This window comes from Leuciscus leuciscus, assembly GCF_965113295.1.
Source record: "Leuciscus leuciscus genome assembly, chromosome: 4".
NCBI lineage: Eukaryota > Metazoa > Chordata > Actinopteri > Cypriniformes > Leuciscidae > Leuciscus > Leuciscus leuciscus.
The window spans coordinates 38,938,359-38,960,801 of record NC_138728.1 but is presented as its reverse complement, the minus strand read 5'-3'; the positions used below and the strand labels follow the sequence as shown (position 1 = coordinate 38,960,801).

The following is a 22,443-nucleotide window of genomic DNA, read 5'->3' as shown; positions in this document are numbered from 1 at the left end:
CGCCTATCAGTTTCGAGTGCTCCTAGCGGCGCTGCTGGCTTAGAACTGTTGTCTCTCGTGGGAGTGTAGCTTGACCCCGTTCAGGGCTTATCTTCACTGCGCTCAAGGCGGGATTCATTACAGTTCCCATATACGTCAGTGACGTAATGTCGAAGTGACCGCCTTGAAAGGGAACGTCTCCGGTTACTATCGTAACCTAGGTTCCCTGAGAGGTGGGAACGAGACATTACGTCAGCCGCCGTGCTCGCCGTTTGATCAGCTGTGCTAGCGTTCAGTCTTGATTCTGACGTAATTGTCGCGCCCATGCTATTTATACTGCCCGCGGACCGGTCAGCATTTGCATGTTTCGCGTCAATTGGCCAGCAGTCTCCAGCTGGCGTTAGCCTATAAGATTTCAGTGAAAACGGAGAAGGAAGGGAGTTCCCATATACGTCAGTGACGTAATGTCTCGTTCCCGCCTCTCAGGGAACCGAGGTTACGATAGTAACCGGAGACGTTAGCTAACGTTATACATAATAAAACGTGTTTTTACAGCAAAATCACAACTATACTATACTGCAGTTCTTGAAACAAAGTTATTTACGGGACCACCAAACCAGACGGAACACACAACAGAGCTTCGTCATGGACACCCTCAGCATATAGCCGGTGAGTCTCATGAAACTAGTGCTCCTCGACAGGTAGAGAAACAAGCCGATCGACTTACAAATCGATGGCACAAACAGGGAGCGAGACCCAAAGGCACTCGAGACATCAGATTGTCACGAGCCCCACATATTGCCGCAGTAGCATCCTCTACCCCAGATACAGCTCTGACAAGGATTGCAAACACTGGTCTTCTGCCAACACCTATACATCTTGAGAACAGATTTGAAGTACTAATGAATGTAAATGAGGAATCCCCAGACGTGATGAATGTGATCGAACACAGACTGTATCAGCCAGTAGCTAACACTGATGCTAACTGGCGCTCAAGGTCGAGCAGACAGCGGCACTCAGCTCAGAGCACAGCCGAGCCCAGGACTAGTGGGGGACTCCATAATCAGAAACATTAGCAGCAGGGATACAACTACATGCTGCCTTCCACAAGCTACAACTTCTGATATAAACAGGGAACTTCAAAACATTCTGATGAAACATAAGACTGCAAATCGACTCATAATTCATGTGGGGAAGAATGATATTCATAAAGAGCAGTCAGAACTCCTTAAGAAGGATTTCAATGAACTTTTTGAAACACTTAAAGGTATAGCGGAGGATGTTTTACTTCCTGGTGGGTAACCTATACTATTGGTCCTCCTAATTGTCAATCATTCTGGTGAATCAATCAAACTTTTCAAAAAGTGGAGAGGGCGGGTCTTATCTCAAATTTGGAAAGATCCTCCGCTATACCTTTAAAAGACTGAAAGTTCAGACATTCATCAGTGGACCACTCCCAGCAAGAGGAACAAACAGGTTTTCACGGCTGCTTGGGATTAATACATGGCTGCAAAAAACCTGCAATATAAAAGGAGTAAACTTCATTGACAACTTCAATCTTTTCTGGAGTCAGAGACAACTATTTCATCGGGATGGCCATCACCCAAACAAAGTTGGTTCAAGAGTGTTAAAGGACAATATTGACTTCTCCCTCAATCATCCTTCTGCAGTGTGTGTCAATCTGAACGACACACACACACCTGGAAACAGTATGAATGAACACGGGACTTCACTTCAGCAGAAAAATGGACATGTTGACATATCACACAAGGACAATGATAACACCACTGAGCCACAACAACCTCTGTTCACGGACACAATCTCAGCTGAGCCCTGCCCACAGAGCTCACCACAGACAGACATATTAGAACTGCTCCAAGATTCAGCACCCAAGGACGACTTCCTGGAAAACAGCCAGGGAAGCCAGGACAGCATATCTCAGCCTCCGATAACACCTGAGCAACAGCCCCTTTCACCAGATACTTTCTCCCTCTCGCCAGCAACTCCACTCCTGTGCTTCTCACAGAAAATGGAAGAACTGGTGCATGCTGGAACCAGACTATCCCACTCTTTTGCTGCAAGCCCCCAGATACCAACCAAAAAACGTCAGGCACCTCAAACACCAAGGCCTGCGTGCCGAGCTCGCCCGCCCCCTCCTCCTGTGAGAGCTCTTCGGCCTCTTCGGCCAAAACGCCAGGGTCCACACCCTCCTCCATCTGCTCGAGGTGAACCAAAAACAACTGATACCAGCTCTCAGTGATGTGTTTTGGGTTCCTGCTATGATAACAGTAACTTTCTCAAATGTTTACAGAACAAGCGGGAACCCAGTGTGCCTGTATCTTTCTCTATTGCTGTTCTATTACAAGATAGAAAGTCTAAGGCCTTCAATAGCCGTACAGCAAACCCAACTAATCTGGTGCCTATTACATGTCAAACTAAGATTGCTGTGGGGACAAAAAGTAAGACTGTTAAGTTAGCACTTTTAAACATTCGCTCACTTAAAAATAAATCACTTCTAGTCAACGACTTAATAACCACAAACAACCTGGACTTTATGTTTCTAAATGAAACTAGAAGACAGCTGCAGTGCAACAATCCTCAATGAAACAGCCCCTCCTAACTTTACTTTTATGAGTGTCTGCAGAACTGTTAAGAGAGGTGGGGGTCTAGCTGCTCTTTTTAAAGATATCTATCAATGTAAGCAAATATCATTTGGGAATTACCCGTCTTTCGAATATCTGGGTACTGTGTTAAAAGGTGCTCCTCGCATTTTACTTATCATTATTTACAGGCCTCCAAAATATTCTCCAGCCTTTGCTGAGGACTTTACAGAACTGTTATCAACAATTACCTCAGAGTTTGACTGTTTTGCCATTGCTGGAGATTTTAACATTCACATAGATAATGCAGAAAACAATATGGCAAAAGAAATCAAAACTGTTTTAAAAACTTTTGATCTGACTCAGCATGTACATGGACCCACACACAATCATGGACACATTCTAGATTTACTTATCAGTAAGGGTCTAAACATTTCATCGATTGTTATTAAGGATGTAGCACTGTCTGATCATTTCTGTATTTTCTTTGATATATTGATCTCTCCTGCCACTGAAGCTAGATCTGTGTCTGTCAAGAAGAGATGCTTAAATGAGAACACTAGTGTACTATTTATAATAATAATAATAATAATAATAATAATAATAATAATTCATTACATTTTATATAGCGCTTTTCTCGGCACTCAAAGCGCTTTACATAGAAGGGGGGAATCTCCTCAACCACCACCAATGTGCAGCATCCACTTGGATGATGCGACGGCAGCCATATTGCGCCAGAACGCCCACCACACACCAGCTTACTGGTGGAGAGGAGACAGTGATGAAGCCAATCAGTATATGGGGATGATTAGGAGGCCATGATGGACAGAGGCCACTGGGCAAATTTGGCCAGGATGCCGGGGTTACACCCCTACTCTTTCGAAAGACATCCTGGGATTTTTAATGACCACAGAGAGTCAGGACCTCGGTTTTACGTCTCATCCAAAGGACGGTGCTCTTTGACAGTATAGTGTCCCCATCACTATACTGGGGCGTTAGGACCCACACAGACCACAGGGTGAGCACCCCCTGCTGGCCTCACTAACACCTCTTCCAGCAGCAACCTGGTTTTCTCAGGAGGTCTCCCATCCAGGTACTAACCAGGCTCAGCCCTGCTTAGCTTCAGTGGGCAACCGGTCTTGGGCTACAGGGTGACATGGCTGCTGGGTAACAGCCTGCATTTATGCATTTATGCAGCATTTATAAACAACAGCATTTATGAAGGCTATATCCTTAACACCAAGCATATCTGCTGACTCTGTTGATTTTCTCCTTGATTCTTTTAACTCAAAAGTTAAAAATATAATTGATGATATTGCTCCTGTTAACCCCCTGAGGTCTACGGTATCGCCGGCGATACCAGCTCGCTTTTTTTTTGTCAATGTAAAAGAAACTCATAAATACTCTGTTGACTTTGATTTTCCATAGGAGTTTCATACATCAATCGATTCTGTTAAATGTGTATTATTTTTGTGTATACTCACAATAAAAACAAAGTGTTGTGCTTTTTGCCAAATAAAGAAAAATAAACACGAAGCGAGTTCTGCCTTCTCTCTGCCAGTGAAGTCCATTCTGAAACGCGTCCGAAAATTAACAATAACTGAGCGAATACTCAGTCAAACAGGCATACAGACACACAGGCATGAAGCTTGAATTTTCTTCTTTTAAATGAAGTAATTTATATAAAAAACAAATATTCTAATCTTGTGAAATCTGTATTAAAAGAGAGCGATTCCAGTCGAGCTCATCTTATCTCATTACGTTATAATCTGCCCCGCCCACGGAGAGCGCGCGCTATTCAAACGCAAATGACTGAGACGATCCCATACAAACTGTGAACGCCCCCATATCAGCTCGAGAAAACACATCAAGTTTATTCAGATAAGTGTAGTTGTCTACACTGTCTCGCAGCGCTGTGAGGAATAATAATAATGGAAAACTTACCTCAGAAGTGCTGGTATTTCGAGGAGCAACGGATGGAATAATGTAGTAAGTTTTTTTTTTCATTCTCAAGTAAATCGCGTTTCTGTGTAAATGAATGAACGAAAGAGATGCGCTGTTTACCACAACTCGCAAAAAGACGGTTTAAATTTGAATTGCGTTTCTGTGTGTGAATAAATGATCTGCTTTTAGCAAACTATTTAGCTATAGGCCTACTGAGTAAAATCGATTGAAATATGTTGAAATAAAATGTATTTGTATAAGCAACGTATTAAACTGCAAATTAACATTTATATTCCTTATAATAAAAACGAAAGACATATGTTACAGACATATGAAAGACAACATTTCGTTGATTAGTTTTGGATAGATTACACATTTTTACTGTAAAATATCTGCCACCTCAAATAAGCTTTTGTTTGCCAATTTTTGCTAATATGTTAAATATAGTATGTTTTGTCAATGTAGGCTATATTCGAAGTTTGAAATATGTATGATAAAATGTATACTTTAGTTTTTACAAAGAAAGATTACACTTCAATTGTTGTTGTAATTGTAACCTTTTTAATAAAAATATATATATTTACAAGGTAGATGTAAACAAATTTTAAAAGGTAAATATAAGCATTTTCTTTAAATAATTTTTATTGTGTTTTATTATTGACAAATTTGGGGAGAGGATACATATTCCAAAACTGAAAATACAGTATGAGAATTAACTGCACAATTAATAGACATGTTTTCCTTGGATATTATACAATTTGCAAGCAAAATTTGTGAAAAAAAAAAAATTTGACATGCTTCCAACTGTGAACCAATTTGGTAGAATATATATATATATATATATATATATATATATATATATATATATATATATATATATATATATATATATATATATATACTGTATATATATTGCTCTTGCATTCTTTCTTGTGGCTATAGGTGACACACCTGAATGAATGGCTCATTAAGTATGCGGGCCCCATTGTCTCCTGAGGTGTGAACCACTACATATGCATGATGCTGTTGAATGGTTGACGCCCCTTGCGCATATTGCCTTTACAAACAAAAAGTGTTTTACAAGATTTAAATCAATGTATTGTGTTATGTGAATGATAAGGGCAGGATGATTTTCACATCATTTTGAAGAAAAAATTCTAGGCAAAGACATCAATTAGTCAAAAGTCTTATTGACACGTATTTAGTATGTGTTTTGTGGCCTTATTTCAGAAACTTTAGTTTTTAGTTTTTTCAATAACCATGCATAAACATTATTCTCTCAAAAATACAAACATGTACATGCATGTTGCTCACATATTATGGTAGCCCTGTTTGTGCTAAATAGAGTGTAATTATACCTTTGCCATTAATATGTTTATAAGCAACTGAAAAAAGCACAAATGTCAGGGCATAGTCAGAACATCTCAAGGACCCCAAAAACCCCTCAGACCTCAGAGGGTTAAAGTCAGGAAGAAGAGTGGCAGACAAAAAGCACCTTGGAGAAACTCAACAGCAGTGCAAAATATGAAAAGACAATGCAGAAAAGCAGAGCGCATGTGGCGGAAGACAAAACTTGTAGTCCATTATAACATCTACAAAGACAGCCTTCATGCTTTCAATATGGAACTAGGCAAAGCTAGACAGACTTTCTTCTCAAATATTATAAACAGCAATTTAAACAACACACGCACTCTTTTTGCTACTGTAGAGAGACTGACAAACCCCCCAAGCCAGATTCCTAGTGAAATGCTCTCAAACAGCAAGTGCAGTGAGTTTGCTTCTTTCTTCTCTGAGAAAATCAATAATATCAGAAAGGTGATCAGCACATCCTTGAGTTGCACTGAGGTCAGACAGATCAGACCACCTGAGAAAGTAGTTACTATGTCTGACTTCAAAGAAATTGATGGCAAAATTTTGGAAGAAACCGTACAACACCTTAAAACATCAACATGCGCCCTTGACACACTTCCCACATCTTTTTTCAAAAGTGTGCTAAACAGTTTAGAAGCAGATCTTCTAGAAGTTTTCCAAACTCCCTGAAAACTGCAGTTGTCAAGCCCCTCCTGAAAAAGAGCAATCTGGATAAGACCATATTAAGCAACTATAGACTGATCTCAAATCTTCCTTTCATAGGCAAGATCATTGAAAAAGTTATCTTCAATCAGCTGAACAAATTCTTAAGCTCGAATGGATACTTTGACAATTTTCAATCTGGTTTCCGACCGCACCACAGCACAGAGACAGCGCTCATAAAGATAATAAACGATATTCGCTTAAATACTGATTCAGGAAAATGATCAGTGCTGGTACTACTCGACCTCAGTGCTGCATTTGACACTGTCGATCATAACATACTTCTTGACAGGCTGGAAAACTGGGTGGGGCTTTCTGGGATAGTCCTAAAATGGTTCAGGTCATACTTAGATGGGAGAGGTTATTATGTTAGTATAGGAGACCATAAGTCTGAGTGGACATCCATGACATGCGGAGTCCCTCAAGGCTCAATTCTTGCGCCACTCCTGTTCAACCTGTATATGCTCCCAATGAGCCAAATAATAAGAAATAACCAAATTGCTTACCACAGCTATGCAGACGACACACAGCTGTACTTAGCCCTATCGCCTAATGATTACAGCCCCATTGACTCCTTGTGCCGATGCATTGACGAAGTCAACAGTTGGATGTGTCAAAACTTTCTTCAATTAAACAAAGACAAAACTGAAGTTATTGCGTTTGGAAACAAAGATGAAGTTCTCAAAGTGAACGCATACCTTCACTCTAGGGGTCAAACAACTAAACATCAAGTCAGGAATCTTGGTGTGACACTAGAGTCCGACCTTAGTTTCAGTAGTCATGTCAAAGCAATAACTAAATCAGCATACTATCATCTGAAAAATATTGCAAGAATTAGATGCTTTGTTTCCAGACAAGACTTAGAGAAACTTGTGCATGCTTTCATCACCAGCAGGGTGGATTATTGTAATGGACTCCTCACTGGCCTTCCCAAAAAGACCATAAGACAGTTGCAGCTCATACAGAACGCTGCCGCCAGGATTCTGAGCAGAACCAGAAAATATGAACATATCACACCAGTCCTCAGGTCTTTACACTGGCTCCCAGTTAGATTTAGGATTGATTTTAAAGTATTATTACTGGTATATAAATCATTCAATGGCCTAGGACCTCAATACATTGCAGATATGCTCACTGAATATAAACCCAACAGATCACTCAGATCATTAGGATCATATCAGCTAGAAATACCAAGGGTTCACTCTAAGCATGGTGAGTCTGCTTTTAGCTATTATGCCAGCCGCAGCTGGAACCAGCTTCCAGAAGAGATCAGAGGTGCTCCTACAGTGGTCACATTCAAATCCAGACTCAAAACACTTCTGTTTAGCTATGCATTTACTGAATGAGCACTGTGCCGCTGTTCGTCCGACTGTTTGTACTGTACTGTATTTTATTTTATTTTTCTAAACTGTTTTAATTATTCTTATTTCTTTTAATTATTTAAATTTCTCCTATGTCAGCAGGGCATTTAGCCCGTAACTGTAAATGCCCACTCAGAAGGTGTAAAAGAAAGTGATAATGTGAAAGTGACGTGTATTAATGTGGGTTTGAAAGTAGAACAGTATTTAAATGACGATATTAAAGTTTTCGTCTGAGAAAGAATGTGAACGCAGTGCTAAAGAAAGTGAAAAGAACGTGTGAGTAAATGAGGGAGAAAAGAAAGTTAAAGGAAAGTTGATAGATGGAAGTCGTAAGAAGATTGAAGGTTAAAAGAAGGTTGAAAGATTTAAGTCTTAAGGGAATCCTTTGAAGGAAAGATCTATAATAATATTCTTTTTTTTTTTTTTTTTTAAGTACTGTATTTTATTTTATTTTTCTAAACTGTTTTAATTATTCTTATTTCTTTTCATTATTTTAATTTCTTCTATGTAAAGCACTTTGAATTGCCATTGTGTATGAAATGTGCTATATAAATAAACTTGCCTTGCCTTGCCTATACTGTATAACGTCTTTACACCTTCTACAATTCAACAGTTTACTCTACAGTAGTTCAACACATGCAATTTTAACACAAGGAACCGTGTTTACTCACATTTGAAAGCACCCGCGTCGCTGATCTCTGCGATGTTTGATAATGACGTATCCTCTCGCGTGGCCTCCTGGGATAGAAAAGTATCCATCGGTTGAGCACTCGAAAATCTGGCCAGAAGCAGTAAGCCATCCGGGAACTTCTCGCCTACTCTTTTATGAATACTGATGTTTCGAAAGAACTGCTTCCTTCACGTACTGTTTTCACCTACTATATAGTAGGAAAGTAGGCATATTCGAACGCACTTAAGTCCGAATCTCGCGATAATTAGTACGTCACCCAGGTAATTCTCGCCTACTCTTTTGGATTCGTACATACTTTTTCGCTCGCCTACTCTTTTTCCCATACTAAATAGTAGGGAAGTATGTGGTTTCGAATGCAGCCTATCGCCGGTTTCACACCGCAAGCGTCAGCGGCGCGTGAGCAGCGCGTATTTTTTCCGGCGTCCATGTTATTCAATGAGTGCATTCACACCGCACGCAGAAGCGGCGCGTCAGCGCGTAGCAGGAGCAGAGCAGGAACAGCAGTGCCGCGATAGTTTCGGCGCCCAGTCTATTTTTAACGCGCCGCTTACGCTGATTTAAAGTGACAATGCATTGATCATGGCCAAAATACACCGGTTTTATCCAAAAAGTGCATTGATGATATCTATTGTGTTTTAAACAGTCAATCAAATGACCAACAGCAATTTAAAAATAAAACAAATGTCCAAAAACAAGCTTGTTGCCAGAACAATAAAAACAAAGATGAACCAAAAGATATACAAATGAAATTTTTAATAAAATAAGCTTCTTGACAAGTCTTTTCTCCTAAATGTATTTGAAAACGAAATAAAGCAATGGCAACTCACCCATTATAGAGTACTCTGTCTGTACACACGCCGCGCGTGACAAACGCTGCCAGTGTGACAGCAAAACGCACGTGTCCTGCTCCCGCTCACCATACGCACTGATCCTGCGCTGCTTATGCTCTGCTAACGCGTGCAGTGTGAAACCGGCGTCACGCCGGTTTCACACCGCAAGCGTCAGCAGCGCGTATTTTTTTCGGCGTCCATGTTATTCAATGAGTGCATTCACACCGCACGCAGAAGCGGCGCGGCAGCGCGTAGCAGGAGCAGAGCAGGAACAGCAGTGCCGCGATAGTTTCGGCGCCCAGTCTATTTTTAACGCGCCGCTTACGCTGAATTAAAGTGACAATGCATTGATCATGGCCAAAATACACCGCAATTTTACCCAAAAAGCGCATTGATGATGATTATTGTGTTTTAAAAAGTCAATCAAATGACCAACAGCAATTTAAAAACAAAAAAAATGTCCAAAAACAAACTTGTTGCCCAACAATAAAAACAAAGATGAACCAAAAGTTATATAAATGAAATTATTAATAAAATACAAAAATACTTGCTTCTTGACAAGTCTTTTCTCCTAAATGTATTTGAAAACGAAATAAAGCAATGCCAACTCACCCATTATAGAGTACTCTGTCTGTACACACGCCGCGGTTCAGCCGCGCGTGACAAACGCTGCTAGTGTGAAAGCAAAACGCACGTGTCCTGCTCCCGCTCACCATACGCACTGCTCCTGCGCTGCTTATGCTCTGCTAACGCGTGCAGTGTGAAACCGGCGTATGTCTTTCTCATGAGACACACCCAATTCAAGTCTTGCAATATTTACTAAGGAGCTGATAAGTTGAATCAGGTGTGTTAAGTGAAGGAGACATGCAAAATGTGCAGTGGTGAGGGGTCCCCAGGACAGGGTTGAGAAACAATGAAGCACAGAAAAGAACATGATAAAGAAGCAGTGGTATGTATTTAGTTGAACTTTTATTTATGTAACATAATCAATGCAAATAATGTAACATTTTACATTGTAGAGAATAATATAACAAAATGTGAACAGGAAGGAAATATAGTTTAAAGACTAATAGTGTCACGGAACGCACACGCAAACAGGTAAGATCCAAGTGCATTTATTTAAGGGTAATCCGTAATCTTAAATCCAGGCAGGCAAAAGGTCAAAATCCATACAAGGCAATCCAAAAACAATAAACAAACGTAACAAACTTCCAAAAGCAGTGTGACATTCAACAAGGACTCCATGACAATGACTGAACAAACAGGGTATAAATACACAGATACTAACAAGGTGAGGGGAAACAGCTGCGTGCAATGATCAATGATAAAACAGACAAGGATGATGGGAAATGTAGTTCATGAGTGAATTACACCGTGGGGGAAGAGGACCTCTAGTGGTTACCCAGGGATACACAAAACCAGACACTGTGACAAATAGTGGACAAGTAGAATAAAGCATTTTATTCAACTTTTAACAGTGGAAAAAAATAACAACATATTTATAACATTACTTTTTTGGGTCAGAGTTTGTAGGTGTCATGTTGCGAGAACGAGGAAGCAATAGCAGGTGCAAAAAACTCTTTATTATATAAATGAAGACACAAACAAGGTAACAGGCACAGGCGGGTGGCGCAGGGACTTCGATGGTCAAACACGGGTGAGTCTAGGCTGGTGCTGAAGTGCAGTGATGGTGATGGTGAATCCAGGCGTGAACGAAGAACGAAGAACAGAGAGCAGGATTCCAGGAACAGACACCACACGAGCACAGAACGGGGAACGGGGAACAGGAACACAGGATCAGAACACCAAGCAGCACGAGACTTCAACAAACGATCTGACAATGGAGAGGAGAAAATGGTGAGTATTTAAAGATGTGATGATGAGTTGCAGCTGGTGCCGATGATGATTGCAGATTGATGAATGAGCGTGATTGCTCCGGCCACACCCACAGATACACGCGACACCCACACACACATACACAATAACAAACGCACGAGACAAAAAGAAAGCAATGCATTCGTGAACCGTGACAGTAGGTTGGTCGTTTGGAGATGTAGTGGACTGGTTTAGGTCAGGTTGGTCACTGGTTGTAGGTTGGTAGTTTGAGGATGTAGTGGACTGGTTTAAGTCAGGTTGGCTGTGTGGTATAGTAGGGGTTGATCTGGAGGAGAGGTCTAAGTTGTCTTCGGTGAGGTCTGTAATGTGTTTTTCAGCCGTGTATGTCACTTTCAGAGGCCCGGCATTCAGTAAGTATTCTTTGATGTCCACTCCATTCATAGCATTTATGTCTTTTAGACTTTTGAAGAATTGTCTCAGGACAGAGTTGGTTATAGTAAGCTCAACTGTTTCGACGGGTGTTTTGAAAGTCAACGGTCCGCTGCATGTGCTGACATAGCTAGTTGCTTTTCTGTTTATTTTGCAGACTTGACAGCGGTGAAAAGTTTGTTTCAAATTTACTTGTTGTGCAGTATTGCATTTAGGGCACCTCTTGGATAGGTTTATCACAGCACCTTAAACCTCTCCTGTGATCTGTTCTAGTAAAGGTTGTTGTTTCTGACTGGTGTGTGGAGGAGTGAAAGCAATAGTTATTTTGGTTTGTGGAGTTGTTGTCAAATGTAGGGTACTGTTGTAGATTCGGGTTGTAGGGTTGGTGAAATTGTATGAACAGTTGACTTCAATAAGGTAAATGTGTTTTTTTTTTCCACAACGAAATTTCGATTGTGCCTGTGCTGTCTGCTATGCTGCATGTCTTTAATTCGCATTCAGCTCCAAAAGCAGTGACTGGTTTGCTGACGGCGTCTAAACTGTGGACTGCTGCAGATAGATTTGAAATCTGTAACAAAGAAAGTATTAGAATCAAGATGGGAGAACAGGTGAAATATGAAACATTACAGCTTATAGTTGTAGGGTTTTAGAGCCAAATATATGATTTTTATATTTTATACCTTTTTATACCCGTTTATCTATGGTATTTGGAACTCCTAGCATATTGTTGATATGTTCACATATTAAAAAAATTCTAGTAGATTGCTTAAACTGTTGAATGTCAAGTTGGTTAAGTTACACTTGTACACCACTGACAATACTGAGCCTTGAATATCCTGGACAAGAAGAGAATAAGGTACTATCATTGGCAAATTTTAAGCAAATATAAGATTTTAAGTTTTGCTAATTTTATCTCCCTGCACTTTGGGTCTTCAAATGCCTAAATAACGCTGCTCCCCCACCCCTTTGCAAAACAATAACAAGACAGCAAAGTGTTACCAGACCCACCACCCGAGCAGCATTAAAAGGCAATTGTAGTGTCCCTCTCCGTAGAACATTTTTTGCTCTTTTCATTGCATTTCATTTAATTTGATCTCTATCTCATTTATAATAATGTTAGTCTAAAGTATGTTTAACTAAAAGCCCTACTTGGGACAAGTGTTGTGAATTAGCTTTAGCTAAAAACTCTATGATACATACATAAGATGACTGTTTAAGTTTCTCTATGTTTTTTGTATCTGTCCTTATCTAAATAAACAATAATAATAATATTAAAGACACTTGTAGTTATCTGTACATTTTTCATCTGCTTAAAAATAAGTAAAATAAAGTGTAGTATGGTAACAAGTTGGATAGTGAAGGAATAAGTGTTGTGTTTGAAAACAGATTTTAAGGGTGTATTCACACCAGGAAAGTCCGCTAGTTCACTTGCTTAGGTCCGGACCAAAAAAAAAACTTTTTTTTTGTTTGTTTGTATGTTTATATATATTTCTAATCAGAATTTAAAAGTAATGAAGTAATGACATAGCATGGTGTTCATGAGAATGAAGGATTGCTGTTTGTTTAAATGTGTTTGTTCTTTTTAGGTTTTCCCAGGCGGTGGCACTCGAGCGGCAGTGGGCGCACGTGTGGTGTTTACTTGTAGTGAATGCAGTGGTTTGGTGTGAGGGTGTCACATATAGGTAAATGCTGTGGTGAATGAATTGTTTGTTTGGAGTATTATTTATTTATTCACTCCACTTGTACCTCAGTGTATTGCCTGGGTTGTTTTATTTTGTTCTTTTTGATTATTATGTTTCTTTTATGTGTCCCTATGTGTTACGAAAGATTCACTGGAGGCAAGCTGGTTGAGAACCCAAGCGCAACTTTAATAACAAAACAATTCAAAAACAAGATCAAACATAAAACAAAAGCATGGCGTGGCATTAAACCAGAAAACAAGAAACTGGATCTGGGACATAGGACAAACAATATTCGACAAGGACACAGGGCAAACATGAGGGCTTAAATACATAGACTAATTACAAGACAAGGAACACCAATGAACAATGATCAGACGATTAACCAATGACAAGACACATGGCAGGATCACATGACAAGACACAGAAACATGACAATGACAAGAAAAGGCTGTCACTTATTTCCAGGGGTTTCAGTACAGCGTAAAAATTGTGACGTTGTAGAGTAGGCGTTCTCCTAATTCCGAATTTGCATAGGTCACCGGTCATGCGCACTAAGTGTACGAGGATACACTGTTTATATACTGTCTCTATGGATACGCCAACGGTCGGTGTTTTCTTTTTTGCCGCTAATAGAAACAATTAAGGTTCAAATTGAGTATTTATGTCATGTCAAAGTAAATTATTTCTAAATCACACGCTAATATATTACACAATCGCGCCATTAAATCAATCTGAAATATTGGGATAAAACATGATCCCCGGTCACACTTTTAACAAAAATATAAAATAAACTGTTTTAGTAAAGGAAAAGTGGATGAACTTAACCTTTCTCTACTGACCAGAAATGTTTCTCAACCCATCTATTAATGTAATACAATATGAATAAAAGCGCTTCACTTGTTTACACTGATTGCATGATTCTTATAAACCTAGCTAAAGTATAATGTAGGCTACTGTCAGTTATTAAAATGGCATAACGTTAAGCCTATTACATGTGCATCAGATACCTGTGTGTGTTTACAGGGGCTTCATGCGAGATACCTGTCCTAACTGAGTAATGTGTGCATCAGATACCTGTGTGTGTTTACAGGGGCTTCATGTGAGATACCTGTCCTAACTGAGTAATGTGTGCATCAGATACCTGTGTGTGTGTTTAGGGGCTTCATGCAGGATACCTGTCCTAACTGAGTAATGTGTGCATCAGATACCTGTGTGTGTGTTTAGGGGCTTCATGTGAGATACCTGTCCTAACTGAGTAATATGTGCATCAGATACCTGTGTGTGTTTACAGGGGCTTCATGCGAGATACCTGTCCTAACTGAGTAATATGTGCATCAGATACCTGTGTGTGTTTACAGGGGCTTCATGCGAGATACCTGTCCTAACTGAGTAATATGTGCATCAGATACCTGTGTGTGTTTACAGGGGCTTCATGCGAGATACCTGTCCTAACTGAGTAATATGTGCATCAGATACCTGTGTGTGTGTTTACAGGGGCTTCATGCGAGATACCTGTCCTGAGTAATGTGTGCATCAGATACCTGTGTGTGTGTGTGTGTGTTTAGGGGCTTCATGCGAGATACCTGTCCTGAGTAATGTGTGCATCAGATACCTGTGTGTGTGTTTACAGGGGCTTCATGCGAGATACCTGTCCTGAGTAATGTGTGCAGCAGATACCTGTGTGTGTTTTTACAGGGCTTGTGTAATAATGTTTTTATGCAAAATTCATGCTTCTTTAATTAGCTCACAGACTTTACACACGTTCTTAGAGAATTTCAAATAAAATCTGTATATTCTAGTATATCTATTAGAATATAAATATAGATTTTATTTGAAATTATCTTAGAACTTCTGTAAAGTCTAGAGGTAAACCTAGAAACCTAGGTATTTACTAACTTTTCCACTGCTATCTTAAAACAACATACTGACAACTATTTGTTCATACTCAACTTTATTAAAAAAAATAAAATATCAAATATTGACAGCAAGCAGAACAAGGCAGGATTTCAGCTTGTGGATGTCTCAGGACACATTCTTTACAGGATACTCTGATGTACTATCTCCCACACCATCACCTTCCGTATGACTGGAATGTCACACTATATGGAAAAAGAGAACAATCATGTACAGACAAATTTTGATCATGGATTTTGACAAAACATTAAAAGCTTTTGAAGATTTATCAGTGAGTGATATAGTTGCTAAGGTGTTCCATGTTAGTCCTAAGTTTAGAGTGAGGTATAAACTAGTGTGTTAGTGGATAGATATGGTTATTGATAAAGTCAAACAAGTGTTAAGAATAAAGTTTGTGAGAAAAATAAATATTGTAGTTTGATCATGTACCTGTCTGAAAGTAAGTGGCTTTCCTTGAGAAAGGAAGTCTGCATATTTGCAGATAAACACACCACAGTCATTTCCATTTGTCTGTTTGGGAATTGCCTAGAAACAAGTAAGTATAACGGTTAACAAAAGGACACAGTTTAAATAATATTTGTATAACTTCTTATATGAGGCATACGTTGGTTCTCATTCGGCCGATGGTCCATCTGGAAGCCTCAAAGCAGCAGGCTTTTTTGATTTTGTGTTCCTCCGTGAGGTATTTCCTGTTAATTAATCACACATGAGACATGCATACAAGCCTTGAAAGCAGTTTGAGGTTAAAAACCAAAGTTGCAATTGGACATAACTCACAACAATGTGTGACAGATCTCATCATGTCTCTGACCCATGGAGTCATAGCACTGGATGGTCTGGGATTTGAAATCAATTACCTGGTGATAAGCAAATGGAGGTAAAAGTTTTTCTTTAAATAGTGAAAAAGTATATATATACCATTTTTATACTTTTAATAGTGTATAGACATAGTAACAATGTGTTACAAAGGCATTGCTATTCATAAATTACTTACAGCCAAAGCCCAGTGCAAGCCAAGGTGCAAAGGAACAAGAACTAGATCACAGAGGAAGAGATCCACTGTTTTTGTCCATTTCTTCACTGCTGCATTGCCTGCAAAATGTCCGTCACTACTCAGAAGCTTTGGGTAGAAAAATGTGCTCAAACAGTACACTTTAATGCCTTCCTGCTGTTCATTGCTCCTCTTCATTATCAGAGACAAATAGAAGTTGATAACCTTGAAAACATAAGAGTAAAAACAATCATAATACACATATCCCCAACAGAGCTTTTTAAAATGCTCAGATTAATCAGACCAATGCCAATATTTAAAGAAATCAGAGATTGTTGTGTAATGCAAACAAGCAAAACAGTGATAGATATATAACAAAGATTATTAGCTACAATATTATTAGTACCATTTATCCAAAAAATAATAATCAATATTTATTGAACGATAAAAAGCATGACAAGTTTACTAAAAGAATTATGCTGGATGAAGTCAATGTGAATGTACACAATTACAACTGACTTTACTTCTATAATGTGACTGAGACAGAAAGAATTTACACATGAAAAAAAATTGATCTATTCATCAAAAGTGATGTAGATGGTAGTGCTGGGCGGTTTGACCAAAAATTGATATCACGTTTTTTTTCAAAATTATGCCGGTTTACGGTTAATGACGGTTTTTAATTTTTTAATTTTTTAATTTTTTTTATGCATAGTCAGGTGTTCAATGCATTTTCTACTGGTTGAGAGAGGAATTACTGCAGTAAATTGACTTAGGATGGTCTATTTTACTGTCATTAGTGAATATTGTAGAATAATTCCACACTAGTAATACAGGTTTGCATGGCCCCAGAAAATTATGCTGTTATTTACAAATAAGAGCCATTCATGATTCTAATGAAGTGAGGAATCAGAATGCAAAGACAATTGCAGTCAAAATACAGAACTTTTATTTTTATATTTTATTTTGAACAACACAATTAGAACAACTTGGAATACTTTTGCTAGTTCAAGTACAAGCCCAGGAACATGACGTGCATTCAAGTAAATATAAAAAGGAAACTTGTCTAGCATTGCTTTTGAGGTCTATAAAAAAAAAAATAGTAAAACAAAATTATGCAACTTGCATTAGTTATTCCTTCAAAAGTATTGCTTCGAAACCAGAACAAACATATAAAATAAATATAAAGTGTTCTTGATATTCCAAGACGTGTTTGCGGCTAAGGTGCTGGAGCAAATTCAAATTGCTCGTGTTGCCGCCTTTGGCGAGAATTTTAGCCCGACAGCACTTACATAAAATTGTTGTTTGGTCGACGTCGGATTTTTGGAAACCAAAAAACCTCCAAACAACAGACCCGGCTCCTCTTTTTGGCACAAGTTCTTCTGTGTCATGTTCTACTAATTCTTCAGCATCCATCATCCCTGTAACGTAACAGCGCACTGCTGTTTGTTTACCCTCACTCGTCGCTGCTTAAGGCCAATTTATACTTCTGCGTCGGGTGCGCGTAGAAGGTACGGCGTAGCATACGCATTGACGTGTACCATACGTCGTACCCTTCGCCGTACCCTGACGCGCACCTCCTCAAAAATGTAACTACGCGTCGCGGCGACGCGGACCGCAAGATCTGTGATTGGTCGGCTGGATAGCATCGCGTTTCCACCTACGCATTTCCGGAATGATCTTCTGCACTCTGCACCGCCCGCCCGCCATTTTTAAATTCCGAAGATCAGTGAAGAGCCATGGAAATAGACCAAGAGACCGAGAGATTGCTTGAAGAAGTGCGGAAATACAGCCATCTGTATGACTCCTTCAGTCGCCATTGCTCGTAGAAACCTAAACTCAAAACAGCCGCGAGGAATGTAAACACAGTGGAACATTAAAACCCACCCGCGCCAACTAGCGTTTCGGCGGTGTAACTGCAGAGCAACACAGACATTCGCAGAAGTATAAATGCTCACGACGGCGTCGCCTACGTGCGTAGCCTACGACGTACACTACGGCGTACACTCGACGCAGAAGTATAAATTGGCCTTTAGAAGTGCAACATTGTAAAGGGTCCGTCTGAAACAGTGTCGCGCGGCGCAGCGTAACGTTCATTCCGAACGTTGTGTAATTAAATACACCGGTATGGCGGTTTATTAAAAATCAATATCGTAACGAAAATATAAACCGGTTTTCGGTTTGAACCGGTTTACTGCCCAGCACTAGTAGATGGTAGTTGGTCAGAGGGGAGGGGTTAAAAAGTAAGCGAAATATGCAGAGTCATCAAGCAAGTAGTTGCATTTTGATTCATTATGAACATTTTCTTTTTTGAGAAAGAAAGTGTACTGGATAATCATAAATAAAGGTAATATTTAATCTTACTGTATGTTCACTTACACTCTTACCATGTCATTGAGCCAGGAACCCTCCTCCAGCGTTGCCAGGTCGCTCTGTCTGATGCATAGTTTGAAAGCTGTGCTTATTACCATGTTTGGGTCATTTTGTTTCAGAATATGTCTCACCTCTGATGCCATGTCCTAAAAACAAATGCAACGTACATATATAAACAAGCTCAAAGAATTTGCTCAGTGGACAGATGTTATTGACAGAACATTTTATTTCACAATCATATTCTCACCTTTGTTAACCTAGGTAAGTTTTCACTATGGTTCACAAGATTGTCAGAGTTTATCAGTGTGGATGCTTTCCTGGTTTCTTCCACAGAGACCTCCACACCACATGACTGAGGAGAAAATCACAAACAACTTAAATTTCAACCATTAATAGCAGACTCATTAATAGTAATGCAACTGTATATTGCCTGGTCTTTGTCCATCTCTGTCGTCTTAGACTTTTTATGGAAATGGCCATCACCTGATAAGGAAATGAACAGAATATGAAAAAGAATAAAGAATATTTTTAACAATGAAATTTTAAAAGGTTGGCAAATGCCAAGACAAGTCATATGTACTATACACCAAGTTGACAGGTCAACAAAACAAAAAAATTAAATACATAATTTACAAAAAATAACCCTTTGACAAACAATGATTATATAGCATTGTAATGCTACAAGATAAAAAAAAATGTATTTGATTTTATATACACCATTTAATTGTAATATAACAAACCTTCATTAGCAACTGCCATCGCTCTCATTTTGCGTTTTCTGACAGGTTTTTGTTTGGCCTTCTTACAGCGACTTGGTAAAGCCCGAAGGTTTTGCTTGACAGTTTCTTGCTGCTGGAGAACCAGGCCATGATCCTTAGGTAAACTGTCTTTGAGTGTTTTACAAAGCTCATGAACAACACAGGATGCATTCTGAATTGCCTCCTTGTCGGTGCACATATATGACACATCATGTAACTGTTTGAGCTCTTCGCGCAAGCGCTGCTGATCTGCTCCTACACCAGTTGACTGTGGCTCACTGTTGTGTGTCTGTTTCCTTGGGTAAGGAAGAGGACTAACACAAAAGTCACTAAAGAAGTCTTCTTGAGTGCTGTTCTCAGTGATTGGTGGATTTGTTAGAGCAACACTGAAATCCAGAGTTATATATGGGCTTCGACAATAGACTGGGCTAAGGTCTCCCCATGTTTTGTCAGAGTGGCTAAAAACAGCAAAGAAATGCTTGCATGGTAAGAACGTTGTTTTGAAGAGGACACATTCACAAGATGGGTACCGTTCCGAGTCTCCAAGTTCTACTCTGTACCATGCAGAGGTGGTCTCACTCTTCACCTTGAAAGATTCCTTTCCAAGTACCTCGACATGCTCTTTTGTATAGATGGAAGCTGCTTGGATGCTGTTTAAGCAATGTTTGACAAAACTCCTGGGCCTGTCTCTCAGGAATGTTGGCACATCTGGATTGTATGTTTTGCATTCACTACTGTAGATGAAGTTGAGTCTCCTGTAGGATAGCAATTGTTCAGGGATGAAATCGCATATCATAGTTTCAAGCAGAGATGTAAGACTTCCTGTGCCAGAAAATTTGAGGTAGAAGCTCCTCAATGATTTATTGAGGGCCTCAACTCCATTGTTGGTGGTCACTGCCACAGAGAATCCTTGTGGCACAAAGGCCCTACACCACCGCTGAAAAAGAAAAGAACATATTACTTTGATAAAGGTAGCCGATGCAGAAAAAAAAATATTACACCCAGTCTATGTACTGGATGCATAAAAACGAATATCCTAAACCAGTCCAGGCAGTGGGAAAAATAGATTGAGGCATCTATTTCCTAGACTCAGCGCAACTACCATAATCACATGTAGACTGAATCAGTGATGATGATGACTTGCTTTTGTTGTGTCTGTCTGGTGTTGACGGCGTAATAATTTTAGAGAAAACTAAATGCTGGCCTGTCCCTTTTATACCAATCTAAATGTACTGTACAACAATTGAACACGGAACATGTCCAGTGCAGTACCTCACCTCCCGAATACATAGCCACCTTGTATCAACATAATGTCTGACTTCAAATGACTTCTTGTAAACATTGCTCTCCTTCAGTCTGTCAACCTCCCTATCACATGATGATTCACTTGGGGCACTAGCTATCTCACGCAGATGGTCAAGTAGTTCACTTTGCTCAGAGAGGGACAACTTGTTCTTGGCTGCCAGAAAGAGAGTATATGGGATATTAAACACTGTAAAAATAGGAATTACCTATATGTTTCAGATGACTAATTAACAGTACAAATTAAATGCAAATAAATGAAACTAAGAAAACAATGTAATACACTATTGAAAGTATTTTGAAAGATGTTTTTGAAAAACTCAAATGTAAATTTAAGGATGTATTGGTTTACTTATAATGAAAAGTAAAAAAAAAAAAAAAAAGCAAAATATACATCATCACATGTCCAGGATTATAATGAAAACCAAAGACTATAATGGAATTCTGGTATAAAAAATAAATTAAAAAAATGATAGTAATAACTAACTTCAGCTGGACTGTACCTTGTCTTGTCCATCGTATCCAAGCTTGCTCACGATGGAATGAGCATAAATACTTCTGTGCATTTGGAAATGTATGGTCCAGAGCTTGATATTCCTGTTGTGAATAATCAAGCATGAAGTACTTTGGCTCCCAATGCACGTTCCACTGTTTCAGGATGGTAAGAGCTTCAGCTATCGCTGTGGTTGTCTCGTTTTCACATATAAACTCAGCAACCGGTTTGTAGCCAACATTAGTCCAAACAACAACCAGAAACAGGGGCAATGCATATTTGGTAGTTCTGTAGGTGGCATCAAGTAGGACCATATCTCCATAACGGCATTTACTTAAATGCTGCTGTTGTATGTTTTGATGAATAAACAAGAATGTTTCTTGTGATGTTGTCGTCTCCGGTGTGTGTATCTCCTCAAAATCAGAGTCTTCGGTGACTGGAAATCCATTTCTTTGTGCATTCACTTCAACATGAATTTCTGTCTGATGTCTGTAGTTCTCTGTGCACTGCCTAAAGAAAAACTGGGCACCTGAATCTGTTAGTTTCCATTCATCAATTTTCTTTTCCAGTTGAAGTTGATCAAAGCCAGAGTATTTTCCAGCAAGTAAGGCCTGGTGCACATGGTTTTGAATAACATGGCTTGATGGGTAGTATGAAGGGTCCTGTGGGTGTGGTAGAACACTTCCCATGCAAGAAAGCTCTTTCTGGACAAAGGTTTTCAGCACTTGTCGGATTCTGCAGTCGAGCGCAGTTGCTCTCCACCGACTGCGCTGATCAAAAGCATCATGGGAAACGACTTGCTGACGACACAGCTTAATGCTCATTGGCTGCGAATGTCAGCTGATATTTTTTCCCTTAATCCTAAGAAGTCCATTATCTATAGCCTAATACTATTTACTTTTTCTGTAGTCATTTATTAATTAGGACATGTGCTTTATTTATTTACCCTTTTATTTAAATTTTTTTGGTTTGAAGTCCTGTTTGTTGTAATTTTTCTCTTTATGTGTTGTATGCTGGTGTTAATTTTGTACATTTATATTTTTGTACAACATTCCATTAAATAAATTAGTCAGTCCATCAATACATGCATACATACATCTAATGTGACGGTTTTGCAATTAGGCCTCATGTTTGTGTGTTTTTATCTGAGATCTTTATCTGGATATGTCTTTTTTCAGGAGTGCAGT

At 39.2% G+C, this 22,443-nt stretch overlaps 1 protein-coding gene and 1 long non-coding RNA gene across 2 annotated transcripts in view; both read right to left on the bottom strand.

Annotated features, from left to right (window-relative positions):
* The window catches only part of LOC309497476, a 72,636-nt gene extending 69,488 nt beyond the window's left edge, over window positions 1–3,148 (bottom strand). Inside the window, exon 1 of the long non-coding RNA XR_014205547.1 lies at window positions 1,241–3,148. This is a non-coding gene — a long non-coding RNA (uncharacterized lncRNA). The remainder of the gene's footprint in view (window positions 1–1,240) is intronic.
* Window positions 3,149–15,461: 12,313 nt separating this feature from the next.
* On the bottom strand, window positions 15,462–21,555 carry LOC309496399 (uncharacterized protein; the record flags this gene model as incomplete). Its single annotated transcript, XM_082166393.1, has 10 exons — window positions 21,267–21,555; window positions 19,444–20,398; window positions 19,134–19,186; window positions 18,951–19,055; window positions 18,718–18,849; window positions 16,334–16,555; window positions 16,117–16,196; window positions 15,944–16,028; window positions 15,769–15,864; window positions 15,462–15,524 (listed from the first exon to the last, which is right to left on the bottom strand). Exons 1-10 carry the CDS (start codon window positions 21,327–21,329, stop codon window positions 15,462–15,464), a joined length of 1,854 nt encoding a protein of 617 aa, XP_082022519.1. The 5' UTR covers window positions 21,330–21,555.
* Between the last annotated feature and the right edge of the window lie 888 nt (window positions 21,556–22,443).